The sequence below is a fragment of the Crocodylus siamensis genome, chromosome 11, assembly GCF_052110815.1.
Source record: "Crocodylus siamensis isolate JL-2025a chromosome 11, ASM5211081v1, whole genome shotgun sequence".
NCBI lineage: Eukaryota > Metazoa > Chordata > Crocodylia > Crocodylidae > Crocodylus > Crocodylus siamensis.
The window spans coordinates 37,396,221-37,415,468 of NC_143405.1; the positions used below are offsets into that span (position 1 = coordinate 37,396,221).

The following is a 19,248-nucleotide window of genomic DNA, read 5'->3' on the forward strand; positions in this document are numbered from 1 at the left end:
TGGCACTCTCCAAAATGGAAGCATTATCTTCAATATATTGGTTAAATTTGAGAGTTGCTAATTATATCCTCCTTCCTGAATTCCCCTTGCACTGGAAAAGTTAATAATTTTACTTTTCTGTTTAACAGGGGGAATGTGGCTGGTACAGAAATGGCCATATGTGAGTGAGTAATTCTTGTACAATGTTTAGAGTATTTACTTCAATATATATTGGGTTTCTTTTCATCTGAATTCACATAGTTAAAAATGGGGCATATGATGACATCCAAGGAAGTAAGGCATGCCAACCGTCACTAAGACGTTCAATGACTTGCCTAAAATCACAGAGGTAGTTAAGCCATGTTAGTCTCAAGTCAGATAGACGGCAGGGTAGATGTACACCTTATAAACTAACTAAATACAGAGCATAAATTTTCATGAACTCAAGCTTACTTCATCAGATGCTGTGAAAAGGACAGCATATGCATTGGTCAGTATATACACTGCTTTTTGTTGTCCTTCCACAGCATCTGATGACATGATCTCAAGTTCATGAAAACTTATGCTCCATATATATCTTCCTTAGTTAGTCTAAAGTGTGTAAGTACCCTGCCTTTCCCCTAAAGTCAGCCAGGAAATCAGTGGCAAATACTGAATTAGAAACCCCAAGAATCCTAATGTCTACTTTTGGGATTTAACCACAAAACTATTCTTTCCCTTAGTATCAACTATCATGGTGGTAGTTTCCATCTTTTATATCGCAGGTGTACATCTATTATCAAGGAAGAAAGCAATGAAATTATCCAAAATTTTCATGGAGTTTGAAATATCTGTATTTTTCTACTGGTATTTTAGTTTCTGTCTAACTTGTTCACACATGAATTTGGAATTCTAAATTCTAGGGTAAACATGCAACAAAAATGGTCATGTATTTCATTCTCAAGAAAGGACAAAGCATTAAACTCATTCACGTTTTTGAATGCAGCTAGCTGCCAGTTCTCATTTCCGCTTTTCAGTCCATGGAAACAGATGTCAGATCAGAGAGAACAAGATAAGAATCATATAATATGAACTTTAAAACAAAACACACATGCACACACACACATCCAAAACCCAACAAAAACAACAAACTTTTCTTTACTCCATTTTGGAAATATGTTTTCATGGAAAAAAATGAATGGAAAAGTAGTTAGCAGCCAGCAGAAGTTACCTGGTCATTAGACATAGCTTGCCTGATGGGTAGAGAAGTGTTGCTTTTCAAGCCACTTAATGGCTTTTGGGACTCAAAAAATCTTTATTTCTTTAGGTTGGAGAATCCAATTCATTTGTTACCCTTTTCAAGCAGGAAATATTTTTTAAGGAAATATTCCTTTACTACATTTTTTTGTGATACATAAAATGACTTTTGGCAAGGGGAAATCATCTAATATTTTCCAAAGTATAATTTCTATAGATACTTGTGACAATCGGATTTTTCTTTCACTGAACCACATTTTCAAAGGACTTTCAAAAATACCCCTACAATGGCAGATTAAGAAATTTTGCCCCCAAGTTGTGCAAGTAGGCAGCTTATTCCTGTAAAATTGATTTTCATAGAAGCAATTAAGGAAACCCTTTAAAAATTCATTCCACAACTCCAGTTTTCTACGTACAAATCTCTCTCTCTCTCAGGATATATGCACCCATCTTTTAATTTTCCTATATCATATGCAATGATAATGCAATGATGAAGATTAAGGATGAGTAAATTAAGCACTCCTCTTTCAGCAATTATTTGCAAGTATGCTGATGTGATACAATTGTTGGACCATAGTACTGTTCTGAAGTGGTAGCTTTTTCTTTTTAATTTCTGAGGATCATCTGTACCATATTGAAACAGGGTGAACTCCCAACCCAGCTAACCTTTTGAAAGGTACTAGGAACCCTACTTACAGCGATTCTTGAAGCATCACACAGATACTAGTTTGTAACTATACTAGTTTGTAACTATTGACTGAAAATAGTAACTAACTAACCTAAATCATTTCAAGTTAATTGCACTGCACAAAACCAAACAGAAACTCTCCATAATTCTCAGCTGATAAATATTAAAATTAAGTTTAGTTGGGTTTAACAAATTAATTGATAAACCCCCCAGTCTGTAAATGATTTCTTCTTTCTTCTATGGAAATAAACTACTTTCAGTAATGAGCATGCCAACAGAAGGCATGTATTCTTGAAATATGAAATGTTTTCATGACCAAAAGGAATTCATCTCATTTGTTGTGCATAACTTTCTAAATGAATTTAAGAACATGGCAATGTTTTAAAGTGTAGGATGGAATATTCCTATGGGATGAAAAAGCTAAATCACATATATTGGTCTGTATATTAATGAAACTCCCAAATAAAATAATTTGGCTGTTTTGCTTCTAGATGAACATAATGAAAGAAAACAAAAACAAAAGATGATGAAGGCTTATTAATGATGAAAACTACAGGCTTGAGTTAAAACCCACTGAAATCAACCAACTTTCATGGAGTTCAAGCAGACTTTGGATCAGGCCCTAAGCCTTTTAAATGAGGCACATGGGTGTACGAGTACCATAACCTTAACAAAAAGTAAATACTATTCATAAAATAGTGGTGTGTGTATACATATACATTTGTATGCATCTACATACATACAGAACACACACCCTATATTTTCAGTTTATAAGAATTTTATTATTCTAGCACAGATAAAAACCTTCTCTTTGGTTTCAAAAGAAACAGACAACTGTGGCCAACTATTAAAATATATACAGTATTAAAAAGTATGGGTGCCCTATAAATCATACAGCAGTTAAAAAAAACAAATCCAATTAGGTAGAACAGGCAGACATTTTTTGTAATTTTTTAAAATCCCTCTGCTACTACTCTTACAAGGACTGCATGGTGAACTGTGTATGGAAAATTCTAAACACACGAGTGAAAAGAAACCCTCAGAAATCTAAAGTACATGGGTGGACTAATTGCTAATAGTTTACAACTGTTAGCAATTAAACAAAAAAAAATAGAGAGGCACAACCCATATTTTCCATCCCTATTTTTACAGACATATTTATTAGACCTTCCCACTTTACTGGTCAGGTCAGATTTAAGTCACAACCATGGCAGTCAATAGATCCTGGGGTCATGACTGCTCAGCTCAACAAGGCTTTTGGCATTACTCGGACAATGCTACCTTATAAAACAGCTTTAACCAGGGTTTGGACCTGTATTGTGAGTAAAAGAATAATAAGATAGCATCAGTCACACAGTATAACTGAATTATATTGCTTTAGACAGAATTTAGTAGGGCTTCACTCAATTTCATTCATCAATTTAGTACAAAAGAACACTTAAGCACAAGATACACTGGAAGCAGGGACCTCAGTCTTCTCTTTCTATGTCTACATTATGAAGGAGGGACAAAACAGAAAAAGAAAGGAAAACTAAGTGGCTTACTCCTAGCACAAGTCAACCATTTTTTTCTATAATACACTTACAATTTTTCCTTTGTCTTCATTCTCCTTTAAAAGTATACATAGCAGGCTACAACAGTTTGGTACTTTCAAATAGAGTTTGTTTGGTACAGGAGGAGGAAAAATAAATCAAAGTGAAAAACAATAAAACAAAGAACTTATAAAGAGAACATGTCTAAACTTTCCATGTTACTCCTCTTCACAAGTTACAACTGGGCTGATTTTAACATGTATCCATCACCCGTCCTTCCATATGTTGATCAGTAGAGCAAGGAATAAATCTGGTGCTTACCTGCTTCAGAGAGGTCTCTAAGGGAGCTGCTGAGTGCACTCCTTTTCAGTCCCTCTCCAGTGGCATAGCTGTCATCCAGACAGGCTCTGTTCAGTGTCCCATTGCCAGATTCTTTTTTCAGGCTGGAGCACTGCGACATGCTTGGACGCACCACACCCTTCTGTTTTTCTAGCTCAGCTGAAACAAACAGAATAATTGTACGATTCATAGTCACTGATTAGAATAGGACAGAGCCAACCATATGGCAAACTAAATACAGTAAAAGCTTTGTCATCCAGCACCCACGGGGAATGGAGGGTGCCAGATAACAAAATATGCTGGATAACTGAGCGACCCAAACAGGCGTCTTTGCCTGTTTGGGCCACTGCCTGTGCTGCCACATCTGGGGTGTTGCTGCCCCTCCTACCGCGTTGCCACCCCTCCCAGCACGTTGCTGCCCCTCCCTGAGGGACAGGAAGGGGGGGGACCTGCGCAGCCTGCTATGCCCCCAGGCCGTGGGGGCTTGGCAGCGCAGTCTGCTTTCCCCTAGGTCATGGGGGGTCTGCAAAACCAGAAGTACCACGGTCGGCACTTCCGGTTTCACTTTTCCCGGTTAACAGAGCATGCCGGCTTGCAAGGTGCCGGTTAACACAGCTTTTGCTGTAACAGTATTACAGCTTCAGTTCTGATGGAAGTTTGTTTTGTAACTGTACAACACATAGGGTGCATCCACATGTGTGCTTTACTGAGGAGCTGACTAATTAGTGCTACAGTAAAGCGTCATCATCTACATGTGCGCCAGTATTAGGGCATAGTAAACTAATGAACTCAGCCATAGGATAGTACTAAAACGCACATGTAGACAGTGACTAGGGGCATAAATTGACCTGGTCAGCTCAGCCTGCTCTGCCCCGGCTCAAATTGCTGCTGTCCTGGGTGCACATGTAGACACTATGCCCAGGAGCAGTTCACTCCAGCTCAATGTGCTCCAGAGCTTATCATGCTGCATTAACTGCACATATAGATGCACTTAGCCTCTGCCTCAGTGGCCTTATATAATATTATGAAGGATGGATGAAAGGAAAAGTTCAGTCTGAAATCCTGTATTTAAACAGACATGCAGGTATCAATAAAATATGTTTACTTGGACAACAGTTATCTGATCAGCAGAAAATATGATGCTTTTCAAAAGAGTGGAGCTTGGTATTAAGAAAAATACAGTAAAACTTACATTTTAGAGGCAAGGCCTGTTTTAGAGGGTCACTTCAAATATATCCAAACTTTACAGTTGTAATTTACACAATTAATTACCTCTCCTTATTAATCAGTTTTGCTGGTGGTTAAGGTTCCCACCCTTGCCAAAGTTTTAAAATTACTGTTTTATCTCTACAATAATATAAAAGGCACAGATGGAGAATTATAACATCTTTAAAAATAAGAACAGATTGCATACATATATTAAACATGTTTATCAATTTTGATTAGTTTGAAAATGCCCTGTTATATGTACCTTTGTACTTACACTCTATTCTGTGCTTTTCCATTTCTTGGACCTCTGCAACAGACTCCCTCAAATCATCTGTAAATTTCTTTCTGTCCTGAGGATTGGGTGCATTGAAATTTATTAGTACTTTGATATCTGCTCCTGGAACAGCTGATGTGAGCCGTATGCCATTTGGATAATCTAAGAGACAGAGGGGGAGGAGAAAGGGCAACATTATTTTAATTAGCTTCAATTGTGTTCTCTTCCATTATTATTTATTTTTCTCTCAATTCACTGTGTTAATAAATTTCAAATACAGAACAGAAGTCAAGAAATAAAATTTACGATTACAAAATTCCAAGACTAAAGAAAGCATTTTATCTGCCCAAGAACACAAATGTGTTTTCTAGAGGAACAAACATTTTTGTTTTATTCTGTTTTGTTTTAAGAGTAAGAGATGTCTCCTATTAGAATAATTACATAATTAGGAGAGATGTTAGACAAGATTCTGGGCAAAAAGTGCTTTTCTTCAAGGATTCATAGATGCTAGGGTCGGAAGAGACCTCAACAGATCATCGAGTCCAACCCTCTGCCTAGACAGAAAAGAGTGCTGGGGTCAGATGATCCCAGCCAGGTGCCTATCCAGCCTTCTCTTAAAGACCCCCAAGGCTGGGGAGTGCACCAAGTCTCTTGGAAGCCCATTTTAAATTTTGGCCACCCCGTACTGTGACAAAGTTTTTGATATCTAGCCTAAATCTGCTCTGTTAGTTTGTGACCATTGTTCCTTGTTACCCCAAGAGGCACCCTGCTGAACAAAGCAACCCTGATCCCTTGCTGCGTCCCCCTAATGAATTTGTAGGCGGCCACAAGATCACCTTTCAGCCTTCTCTTGCGGAGGCTGAAGAGGTCCAGTCCCTCAGTATCTCCTCACAGGGCTTGTCCTATAAGCCCCTAACCATACGAGTGGCCCTCCTCTGGACCCTTTCGAGTCTATCAACATCCTTCTTGAAGTACAGCACGCAAGGCTGGATGCAGTACTCCAACTGCAGTCTGACCAATGCCGCATAGAGGGGAAGTATCACCTCCTTGGTTCTATTCGTCATGCATCTGCTGATGCATGATAAAGTGTGGTTAGCTTTACTGATGATTTTATCACACTGACGACTCATGTTCATCTTGGAGTCCACTATGACTCTGAGATCCCTTTCTGCTTCTGTGCTGCTGAGAGGGTCACTTCCCAGTCAGTAGACGTGCTGGATATTTTTGCACCCTAAGTGCAGCACTCCACATTTGTCCTTGTTGTACTGCATCCTATTGTGTACTGCCCATTTTTCTAACCTGTCCAGGTCTGTCTGTGATCATTCCCTAACCTCCGGAGTGTGTACTTCACCCCACAATTTAGTATCATCCACAAACTTGGACAGAGTACACTTCACACCCACATCCAAGTCACTGATGAAGAGAATGAAGAATCCAAGGACCAAACCCTTCGGGACCCCACTACCCACATTCTTCCAGGTCAATACCTTAGGCAAATAATTACTGCAGACATATCAGAAAGAAAGTCTAAAAATAGGGGTGCACCGTTAGAGATTTTTGGGGTTGATACCGATAGCCAAAATTTAAGGAGGCATACTGGCCAATACTGATCTGATTCCAATACAGCTGCCTCCAGCTGGTAAGTCCAGTGTGGTAGAAGGGGAGAGGGGAGGGAAGGGGTGTGGTGGGGACAGATCAATGCCCTCCACAGTAAGGGAGGGGGTAGGGGCAGGTGCTGACCAGGCAGGGTAATGGGGGTGGAGCCGCAGCTTGCGTGGGGAGGGAGGCAGCTCCCGCTACTGCTTGCACCCCGGGAGGCATGGGGGAGCATGTAGCCCCCAGATCTGCATGGGGTGGGGCAGGGCAGGTTGCAGCCAGGGCTCCGCAGGGCTCTTCTTGATAGGGGCTGGGCTTGGAGTAGGCACCAGTGGCACTGTGAAGATGCTGCATCCACCCCAAATTTTGCTGCTGCTCCGCTTCCAGGGCTGCTGCCACCAGCTGCCTAGTGCAGCCCCAGCTCAACACCCCACCTATCAGCCTGCCAACAAGGGCAGTAGTTAACCAAGTTTTGTCATGTAGCTGGCATTAGGCTGTGTGACAGGGCTACACTGCCACACTTTCAATTTTAGATGCAGTGGAAACCAGCCACAAAAATATTATACATATTTTGCAGAATATTTTATTGCCATGTTCCCATGTTGTTGTTCCATTAACTGCCAAAATGTGTGGCTGGGTTACTATTTATGGCACAATTAACAAGTAAATTGTGTCTTAAGTGTAATGTTTGCCAGGAACCTTTGACACTGTTTTCTGAACATTCACAAATTCCATCCTCAAATTGATTCTGACAGCTATGACATTTTCTGGATGAAATGGCAACATTTGTTTCTTGCTTTCTCTAGCCAACATATTAGCCTTGAAGGATTTTGAGGAACAGCACCACGGGTGAAAGAAGGCTTGGAGAATATGTATTTCATATGTAATACTGGGAAGAGACTCTCTTTCCCCAGCTACTGTGCGGTTTACAATTCGTTCCCAAATAACAGCACACACAGAGGCCACCTGGAGAAACTGTAATTTCTTTGGAACAGAAGCTTCAGTGACTTTGCTCTTCTACTCCCTAACATATCTCACATAAGAACCCTCTAGGGTACACTCTATCGCCCCTCCTTTTCAATATGTTTGGCCTTCTTCAAGAAACAAGGGATATAGGGTGGCCCACAGTTTCATCAGTACTCAGGAAGCACTCAGAGACATCTCATTTCAGCTGAATCAATAGTTCCATGGATTGCCTTTTATACAAACAGGATCAAGTCAGTGTGCCCTGGGAAAGGTGCATGTCTGATCTTTGCCACATCAGATCCATCACTGCTTCTAGATATCTACATGATAGTAGACATGTTTTCATTTAAAAGGCAGGGGAGAGTGGTACCTTAGAGACTAACTCAATCAAAAAGGCATAAGTTTTTGTAGGGGACAACCTACTTTTTCACAGCACCTGATGAAACAGGTTCTCACTGCAAAAGCTTATGCTTTCTGATGGAGGTAGTCTTTAAGATGTCATATCACCTTGCCTTCTGCTGGCAGACTAATACGGCTAACTACCTCTCTCTACTCCTGTTTTAATGTCTGAGGAACAGCAGACTGTAGGTATACCTCTTCAATATGAACTATTTGTAACCTTGTGGCTAGATTGCAGGTACTCATTCCAAATGGGGCTATGCAATAGAATCACTGAGATGCTTCAATTCATGTTAAATATGGCAACTCTTTTCTTTACATGAACCATTACAACATATTGCTGTTTTTAGAGTTCACTGGGAACTTTAAGTGCTGTCCTCTTCAGAGAAAAACAAACTATCACATGCAATACTGTGAACTGTACTGGGGTTGTTATACAGGTTAATATTTTGACTAGGCCCTAGAGAGAGTCATATGTGATGTGGACACTTATAGTCAGAGACTGTAAACTGATGTCTCGCCAAAGGAGCCCTAATTATCTGGGGTTTTCACCCATATCAAAGCAGGCAGGGGACAGCCATTTACACATGTAGCCCTTCCATGCTGCATTAATGGTCTTCTGCCAGTAGGTGGCCAGCAAGATGCAGACTGAATCCTTGTCCCTGGAATGACTCAACTTGAACCACCAGCAATTAACTTACAGACGCACACAGCTGTATCCCGAAGTACAGTATTAGCACATTTTCTCTTGCCTATTGCACAGGTACTTAAAGCAGAACAACAGATTTTTATGACTGTAGGATCCCAGGACAAAAGGCTTTCTCCAGGAAGAAATGTGATGTTTGTTTACAGTCAGAGACACCACCTTCCCACTATGCTCCAAAGAGAATTATGTTTTGCTGTCTTGCTGTTATTGATGTCTGGAGTTAAAATCTACAAGAACAAGGGCAAGATATTCACATGGAAGAACACTACTTGCAAGAACCTCTTATTTTTTGCTGTTTCCTGGAGACTGAATTTGACAAGTCTGATAGTACCTTGAAGGCACTCTGGACTGGTACAGCCTTTAAATTGCTTCTAGAATATCTGGCCACAAGATAAGTAAAAAACGTTATCTAACTATATTTTGAGTTTGTATTAATAACAATAAGTTACCTAGGGCCCTGCAACACAGGCAAATTAAAGCTAGACAGAAACCAGGTATAGAGTTGTTACACATTTTCAAGCACTAACGTTATAAGTTGGTTGGCTCTTTTAATAGCTGGATAGTCATTTTTATCATGTGATAATTACTTTGTACATGTGGCTGGTTTAAATTTATTGCATGATTAACCAGTTAATTGCCTAATATAGGTAATGTGTAACATGGGCCCTAGTCACAGAGATTAATTATAAATCAGTAAATAAATTGAATAGTGATCTGCATTTCCACAAACTTCACTCATAGTCATTATATGTTATGATAGATAAATATAGCTCATTCCATTACACCTTGTGACCAGAAATAGGTAATGCCAAATTTGTTCCCATTATTTTCAGAAAAATCACACCGAGTTAGATGAGACTCCTAGCCTTAGGCCAGAAATCTTCCAACAGTCCTTCTTCTGCCTCCTATGTTCAGAGAGTGCGATGTAGTTAACTCTAGGGCCAATTGCAGCATACACTAACTTCATTCTCAAATCTAGAAAACTAATGTGCAACTCTTCATTGCCACATCAGAAACTATATGGTCACCTAAAAACAGAGAAAAAAAATACTTACACTGATTCTCAAAAAGAAGAACTTGCATTCCATAAAGAGAAAACGACTGTCGAAAACTGTACGTGACTGAGTTCTTCTTCTTTTGAAAGATCTTGGTGACCTGAAAATATCAATTTTAAAACAAGACAAAATAGAGAATTGTGTTTATTAATAAATTAATATAAATGCATAATATTAATGTCTCATTTATATTCCCTTTAATGACTCCTGGTCTCTGGCTTACCAAAAATAGTTTGTCAAAGAGCTGTCAGTCTGTCATACAATATCTACTTATTAGTTTCACTGAATCTTCTTTTGCACTTCAGTGGGTCAAGTTAAGTGTGCTTCTATTACTTTCTAACATAAACTTAAACAAAACATTTATTTGGCCCTCTGCTAGTCAGAAGGTTCAAACTTTTATCTAGGTGAATATAACTGTATATAGTACCATTTTCTGCATGGATGCTAAAATTTATAAAACAAAGCAGTTGCACATCATTTGTTGTATATTGTATATATTGTCAATTAACTTACGCATTATGCCACATGACCCTTTTCTCAGAAATTAGCCATTCAAAACCAAAGTATGCGCTTTAAACAAGGAAACCAATTTCTCTGCTGGGATGGAGACATGGGGAGTGGCTGTAACAGGCTGTGCTCCCACAGACTTGCAGAGGAGGCAGAGTCCAGTTCTCAGCATCGCTCACTCTTTACTTTCAGCTCCAAAGATCAGCCAAAAGCTGCTGCCAATTCAGCAGTGGCTGTGACAGGGTTAATCCTTGAGCTTTGCAGCTGCAATCCTTGAGCTTTGGAGCTGCATGTTCCTTGGAGCCTTTTGCCCTAGTAAACTCATGCGGTGTGGTAGGAAAGACTAGAAAAAAAAATCTTTTTTTCATCCTGCTTTCCCTTATTTGGAGGTGTAAGGTATGTGAAAAAAAACAAGTATAAAACAGAAGCTTGCTGCATCTCTGCTTGTTTGCAGTTACTTTTCTTTAGATAACAGATCTTCTTTAAGTTATTTTAAGATTGTTTTCTTTTCTTTCTTTCCCCCTCCCCTGTAATCTTCTGCTTCCCCTTCTTTCCCAACACTAATTTCTACCTCCCTTTCTGTATCTTCTCTCTCACCCACATCTTTGCCCCAAATCTTCAAGTACTCCATTTCTCTTTTTAATCTACTCAGTCTATCAACTTTGTCATTCTGTGTCACCCTCACAGCCTCTCCCTTATTTTTATCTACTAATTTACTTCCATTCACAATGCACTAAAACAGCAGCTCCTAAACAAGGGTTGCAGTGCTTAGGAGTGCAGGCATACATAAATCAATATAATAGATGGATACAGACCAGGAGTGGGGTTGCAAGCAATTGTGAGCCAACTGCAAGTTGTATCTTTTTATTGCTACTCACAGCAGTGTATGAGATGTACTATTCAACTAGTTTCTATATTATCCAGGTTAAAAAAAAATTATACATTCGGATTATTAAGCACTACAAATACTTCCAAACTGTAACTCTTATTGGATTTTATTTTTGAGAATAAAGAAGCTAAAATCATATTGGGAAAAGAGGCCAACTGTAAAATGTATTTCAACACGTTCAATCTATAGTCAAGTTAATAAATACATTGGGTTAATAAAATATCTTCTGAAAACAGATCAATAGCCAGGTGTAATAATCTCTTTCCTGTTTTACTGTATCTCAAGTAAGTAAATCAAATTCAAATTCATCACCCGTTGGATGGGCCATTCCTTTAGCACTATTACAAACACTGCCTGTAATAAAATGCTACAGTAGCAGAGCACTTCCTTACAATCAGTCACAATTAGTAGCAAAATATCTTTAGGGTTCAAATAAAATTATTTATTTACACTTATGAGTTATCAATAATTATTAAAATCAGATGTGAACTTTTCCTCAATTATTTGAGGCTCAGGGTTATATGTTTATGCAAACAGAAGATAACCAGGTCTCAAAAAGTGTCTCCACTTATATCCATGACTTTTATTTTTAAAATGCATTTGAATTTGGTTTTTACAAATGTTCTCATGTTCTGGGCATTTGTCCTTCGAATTGAATAAAATGCAACATAAAGGTAAGCTCAAGCTTCCTTGACCTACTCAATCAGCTAGGAACAGTTAAAAAAAATAAACTCAAGTGTCCATTCACATTCCTTACCAAAAAATTAGGGAAAACAGTGGCTTTGATGTAATGCAATACTAATTAGATTGTACAAATAAAATATGTAAAATGTATTTTCCATTGATTTGCTATACCTGATTTAAGTTATTACAAGGACCAATTCATATCAGGACTTCTAAAATTCAGCTTATTTTCATGAATATACTACAGCTTTCACAAGTAAATTAAACTTCCCACTTCTGCCAAGAGAAGCATGTTCATATGTAAAAGGAGGGACTTCTATTGCAAATCACAAATCCAGGTTTGTAAGTGTCCCTTTTGGCAAATAGGTCCTATTCCTGAGCTTTTCAGTATCCCAGTTTCCAGGCAACCAATGGTAATGAAGGTCCAAAACTTCTTTTTTGTTAGGATTAAACACCTGAAAGAACTAAGAATCAGATTTTTAAAGGTACATCTATACCTGCACTTGTGGCATCTTCAAGCTTTTCTAGATAACTAATGCCTATTGATTTCAGGAAATCAGGTGTCTAGGCACTTCTGAAAATCCCCACTACACAATTACTAGGGCTGTGCGAAGCTTCAGGTGCTGATTTGATTTGGAGGAGATTTGGCCCGATTCAGTGGCCAAATCTCCAAAACCAAATCCAGTCAGGGGACCCATAAAAAGGCCCAAATTGATTCGAAGCTCTCTGAATCTTCGGAAAAGATTCGGAGAGCTTTAATGATTCAAGCAGTTCCCACCCACTATAGCAGGGAGCTGGAGCCGGATGTGGAGCTGGTAAGTAGGGGGCAGGGGAGGGGGAGCAGGAGGACGGGGGAGGGAACCATGGGGGGCCCCTGCCAGGCCACATCCCCTGTCTGCTCTCCCAGCACCCCTGACCCCCCCACTCCCCCAGCCCAGCTCCTGGTGCTTTAACCCCCCCCATCAAGTGCTGCCAGGTGGGGGGGGCGATCCCCACTGCCCCATGCTGCATGGGGGGGTTTTGTCACGAGCCCCCTTACCCCCCTCCCACTCCTTCAGCCCCCCCATGGCTGTTCTGCCCATCCCAGCTCCAGCACTTTAAGAAAAAAAACCCCAAAAAAACCCCTGCCTCACCAGCTCCTGCAGTGGCCTTGGGGACATGACATGGAGCAGCAGGGATCGCTCCCCACTGGACAGGAACCGGGCATCCTGGGGTTTTTTCATTTTTTTTTTCCTTAAAGGGCCAGGAGCTGGGGTGGGTGGGGCAGCCATTGCTGGGGCTGAGAGAGCGGGCAGGGGATGGGCGTGCATTATTTGGAGATTTGGCAGCAGCCAAATCTCCAAATCAGAATCAGCCAAATTGATTTGGGACAGTGATTCAAAACACTGAATGGAATCGTCGTCCCCCAAACTGGCTGAATCCAAATCCAGAGTGAATCCTAGCCACTTTGCACAAGCCTAGTGATTATTCTAACATCTTTATTCACCTCAATATTTTTGAAAGCTTGTCCCCAAGCCTTCAACAAAATCTGCACAGAGAGTTTCCTTTCCGATAGCTGACCTAACAGTGAAAGGAAAACAGCAACAGCATGTCACAAACAATTTGGTTAACGGTGTTAAAAAAGCTCTCTAGCACAATACTTTAGCTATGATGCCAAAACATGCTGATAAGAATACGAGGGCAAAGGTTACTCTCTCTCGCCACGCAAAGATAAACACATGAATGGCCGTAGAAACTGAGTAATGAAAACAGTTTTATTCATACTAAAAAAAAAAAAGGTTAAACAGAAATGGCTGTACTTATCAGAATCCCTATATTAGTAAAAGCTTTTTGAAACAAAAATAGAATTAATCTGTAAATACATACCACAAGAAGGTCATTAAACAAAAATATTTCTCGCTGGTGCAATCCAAGCTTCTGAGGTTTATTTGGGTCTGGAACTTCAAAGAGCCTACAGTAGCAAACAAGTCTCCGGTGGGGTAGAGAGAGAACCTATGATAGATAGAAAAGTCCAGTGCTTATCTCAGTTAATAAAGAGTCTTTGCCTAGTCTTCAGTGGTATGGCATGAGTGCCTTTTTTGCCTAGTTTTCATTCCAATACTTCTAATGTCCTTAAGACCTTAAGACCAATGGTAGACTGTTTTTTACATCAAAGGATGAGCAACCTAACAACACAGGTCTATTTACTACAGTCTCTCAGTGATATGAAACATAATGAAATCACGATGGCAAATATTTTATAGGGATTTGTGTAGCCTGCACAGTGAAGCAAATGGATCAGTGGTCAGGATCAGGCCTTCAGTAAAACAGTAAAGGACAAACTAAAAAGTATGATCACAAAGCAAAACATGTTTGCTTGACTGCACACTTTTATAGTAGGTCTGATGCTAAACAAGGACTGCAAAATTATTTTAGCTTTTTGGTTTCTCTTTTTCTCATCAGAGTTGAAAATTCAATTTGTGCATTCATGAAATCAATGAAAATTTGACATGAGAAAATAAATAAATGCATTCTCAGTCCGAGTTCTCTTTCATGCAGATTAGAAATCTGAGAATTACTTTCCTTTTTCTTATTTGAAATATCTCTGCCTAACTCGTATACAGAAAACAGTTATTTCTCAACATACTGAAGTTGTGTGTCTTTCAAATGCAAATGAAATTATCCTGGCAATCATCCTAGAAAGGGACACTTTAAACTCTTTAAATGTACAGCAGAGAATATGTATTTACTACTACATTTGTATTTCTTATTTTAAATCTCCTAGTCTTCCATAACAGCTGGTTACAATATGCAATTCTGTTTAGAAATGTATAAATAAGAAGAAAATTAATAAAACAATTAATCTAAAATATTCCAGGCAACAAATTATACATTTTTAGTAGGGCTTTGTACCCAAGAACCTGAACTGGAGTTTATGTGTTTCTGCTTTGTTAAGGACAGCAAAAGTTTTCTTGAAATTAACTACTTCAAAATGACCACATTTTGAAAAAAAGCTGAAGTTCAATAGAAAATGTTACTGTCGTTTAGCAATAATCCTGCGTATTAAACTATTGTTATTTCTGATTAATGTGGATTACAAATCATGAATCAATATGAAAAGAAATACCTACACAACCAAGTCCATGATGTAAAGATCCAATCTACAGTAGAAAGACACATACAAGTTTGTTAAACTTCAGAGAAACAGTGCTGTATCATAGCAAGTAAATACTTCAAGGTCTTCCTGGACACTTTTACAATTGCTCCGACATGTTCTGATGAATCAAGTCTGCTGGAGCATCTCATGTATCAGCATCCCTGCATTTCAAAATGGCAGCAAGGGCACTTTAACTAAAACTCATCAAGTAAGCTTTAGTTAAAGCACCCCAGCTGCCATTTTGAACTGTGGGACACTGAATACATGAGACACTGTGTGTTTTAGAGTGACTCCTGAGAGCTGCTTTAATTAAAATGTATTCCCCCACACCCAGGAGCATGTGTATAGGTGTCCACTTGACCAAACCCCTATAAAGTAAAAACAAACATCTCTAGGAATAAAGACAATTGGCTATTTCTGATACTTTGTTTTACAAAATAATCTCCAAACCCTAATTAAGGCCTCTGCCTGGGCCTCCAGGAAAGCTGTTCAGTGTTCTTATTTTCATTCATTTAATGGGGTAAGGACAATGAGGGATCAAGCCCTAAATTTGGGATATTATTTGCCTGAATAAGACAGAAGCCAGAAAAAAAATACAGCTACTGCAGAATCACAGTAAACTAAAAGGCCTGCTTCTGAAAGGTTGAGATTTTTCTTCCTCCTGAAATGCATTGAAATAATGTTTGCTACTGAAGGAAGCTACAGCTTTCTCATAACTTAGAGATGATACAGTTTTTCTCCCACCATCCTTTCCACTTCTTTTTGTAGGTCCTAAGTCCTCCCTCATGTCCAGATTCCTTCCATTTGTGACAATTCAGAAGATTTTTCCTCACCGTGGAACACTTTAAAACAGGGGCAGGCAAAATATGGCCTGTGGGCCAGATCCAGCCCACGGAGGGCCTTTGTCCAGCCCACAGCAGGTCCTTCAGTACCACCTGGCCCAGGCACAGTCCAGCCATGGTGCATCCTGCCACCTTCTGGGCACGCAGCAGGGCTGGGGAGGCTTCATGGCTCGACTGCCTTTCTAGGCAGCCCAGGTGGTGGCGGCTCCTTCTGGCTGCCACCAGTACCACCGATGGCCCCAGCCCCGTGGTACTGGTGGGAACCTGTTCACACCTCCCCACCCCAGCCCACCCCAAGCCTGCTCCAGGCTTGCCCACCCAGGGTCAGCAGTGGTAGGAGCTTGGCAGAAACTGCTGCTCAGCATAGGAGAAAAGCGGCCCCTCCCCCTTGCTGTTGTGGGGCCCTTCCTGCTGCAGTTGCCCAGAACCCACGGTGGGCTGTCCTGTAGGTGCTCTGCACTGCCAACGCTGCCCCACTGGGCAGTGTGGAGGTGGTGGTAAGGGCAGCAGAGATGCAAGGCAGCCCAGTACAGGCTCCAGGTGCCTGCAGCAGGAAGGGCCTGGCAATTGTGAAGGGGAAGGGCTGCTTTTCCTCTGCGCTGAGCAACGGTTGTTGTCCGGCAGCCTACTGCTGCTGCTGAGCCTGGGCAGGTGAGTCCAGAGCAGGCACAGTGTGGGCCTAGTTGGGGCTGTGCGGTGTGGGTCCCCATTGGCCAGCAGCGGCAGCACCTGGAAGGAGCCACCGCTGACTGGGCTGCCTAGAAAGGCAATCCAGCTGCAGAGCTGCCCCAGCCCTGCTGCATCCCAGGCCCAGCCTTGCTGCCCCAGGGGCTGACAGAATGTGCCACAGGTGCGCGGTGCAGAGTAGGCATGGGGCAAGCTGGGGTCAGAGCTGTGCGCATGGATTCTAGCTCATCTGCTCTGGTGGGGTGAGTCTAGAATGAACAAAGTGCGAGGCTGGGGCTGCGTGCTGTTGGTGGTGGCAGGGAGGCTCTGCATGTCATGCAGACTCTGGGCTGTTGTGGGGCAGGGGCTGACCAGCTCAGGGGTGTGAGCACAGGGGTCTCCCATGAACACCCCACCATACCCACAAACCCTCCCCCATAAATCCAACAATCACACACCCCACAAACACCACGCCCAACCACTGCACCCTCCCCCACACCTCCCCACATGCCTCTGCAGGGAGACTTGCTCACTGCTATGCCCCACCACACTCATGCACCCAGATCCCACCACACACACCTGTCCACACACCCTCCCAGCCACCCTCCCCTTCCACGGTACCCCCCACAAACCCCGTACCCATACACAACCACACATCTCCACAAACACATGCCCCCAGAAACCCCTCATATTCACCCACCCACATATACACCCACACCCCACATACACACACATCCACACCCCCCACACACCCGCAAAAACTCCATACTCACCCACCCATACCCTCCACACCTTCCCAAAATACATAAGAGTATTCTCTATATACACCATGCAAACACACAAATCAAGACAAAACTATTTTTCAAACTAAAATTAAAATGTTATTTTCAATGTTTGATTTTTAGCATATAATTTGCTTTTTTCTGGTTCCAAGATGGCAAACCCCCTTCCAAAAAGGAGTACTTCTGGTGGTAAAGGTGAGGGGTTAGGGGGTGGGATTTCGAGATCCAAGGTGACCAGGGGGCAGGGCTACCCTTGTGGCCCTCAACAGCTCACCAAAACTTAAGTGGCCCTCCAGCTGATATAATTGCCTGCCCCACTTTAAATTAAATGGCATCATCTCAAGTGTATTAAATAATACTTAGTACTAATCATTAGAATGTAAAGAGTTGATTCCCAAATTTGTTTTTACACAGCAATTTTCTCAGTAATATCATTTCCTGCTCCTATCTACATTGGCTCATAAACCCAGCTGTAAGGAGGAAGAAACACTGACGCTAGTACAAACCTCATTACTACGGTAACTTTAGAGTCTTCACTGATGGCATTTGCTCAGCCAACATCACACTTTACAGGAGCATACTTTAATAATTTTGAAATTTAATAATTAAAGCTGTAAGCAGTTTTAGAGCCTAAATTTAAGACTGAGACAGTGAGAGGGAAAATATGTTTCCAAATTTTTACCACTTTTATTTAAAAGATAATTTTAGCATTCATAATCCTACCACCAATGGTTATAAGCTACCATTTGTGCTAGAGTGCAAAGTCATATTCATATGCCTAATGAAAATCATATAAAATGGCCATCTCATCAGGAATGTATTACTTTGATGTACCTTCCTTTTTTATCCGTCTAGCCCAACTTACAGATATAAGAAGCCATCTTTGGTAGCATAACTTGAGCAACAATATTCAGTCATTTAGCATTATAAGCACAAATTTCAGTGCAAGATTAACTCACTGGTTTCTTTCCTACTATGAGTTTCTCAACCTTTTGGACCTGAGATACATGATCCTCATTTGTCTTCAGTTCCCGTTTGCGAATTCGTTCATAAATCCCAATCAGCATCTCTCGTGGGATATCTTCACCATCATCTACACCTGTAGAAACCGACAACTTTCATTACCACTCTGGCTTACAGTGACCTGCCTAGCAAACATTGAGACCTCTTGCAATTACAGCTCAATAATGTGGATCTCTCAGCAAGGTGAAGCATAAGGGCACAGATACTTTGCTTACAACATTAGTAGTGAAGCAGAAGTTGTCTAGTTTATATGGATCACTGACATACATGTTAATCTGAGTTGTAATATTACATGAATGACTTATCCTGCTAACAAGAAATAAAGATAAGCCCTTCTCTGATTTCATCATTTTTCTAATCTTACAAAAAAGAAAGGATTATGTTATATTAAAAAAGGTGTTATTTCTCACACAATAAGCACTGTCCACTGATAAAATAGTCAAAGTATGAACTATGGTTTTGCTTTTTTGTTTTGTGTTTTTTTTAATTATCATACATGAATTGACCCATAACAAGGGTAATTTCCCATACACTTGTTCAAGGTAAACAAGAGCAAAATCAAACAATCAAACTCTCAAAACTGAAGTGAATTTAATGTATTGAATACTGGCAAAACTTACAGGGCAGGTGTAGATGAAATGGGGGCCCTAAATTTAAGCAGTGGGTTTTTAAAAACACAGCTTCAATTTAGGGCTGATTAAATCCCCGTGCCATGAACACACTCCACTGACTTACTTGCC

At 40.7% G+C, this 19,248-nt stretch overlaps 1 protein-coding gene across 11 annotated transcripts in view; it reads right to left on the reverse strand.

Annotated features, from left to right (window-relative positions):
- Positions 1-19,248, reverse strand: part of IQSEC1 (IQ motif and Sec7 domain ArfGEF 1) — a 684,223-nt gene that overhangs the window by 9,332 nt on the left and 655,643 nt on the right. For 8 of the 11 annotated variants that reach the window (XM_090022969.1, XM_090022967.1, XM_090022972.1 and 5 more), the window contains 6 exons: positions 18,445-18,584; positions 15,170-15,199; positions 13,926-14,051; positions 9,980-10,079; positions 5,246-5,419; positions 3,757-3,933 (listed from right to left, as the gene is read on the reverse strand). In XM_090022969.1, the coding sequence (XP_089879095.1) occupies positions 3,757-3,933; positions 5,246-5,419; positions 9,980-10,079; positions 13,926-14,051; positions 15,170-15,199; positions 18,445-18,584 (747 nt within the window). The remainder of the gene's footprint in view (positions 1-3,756; positions 3,934-5,245; positions 5,420-9,979; positions 10,080-13,925; positions 14,052-15,169; positions 15,200-18,444; positions 18,585-19,248) is intronic. The other 3 variants (XM_090022970.1, XM_090022968.1, XM_090022977.1) reach the window with 1 other exon arrangement.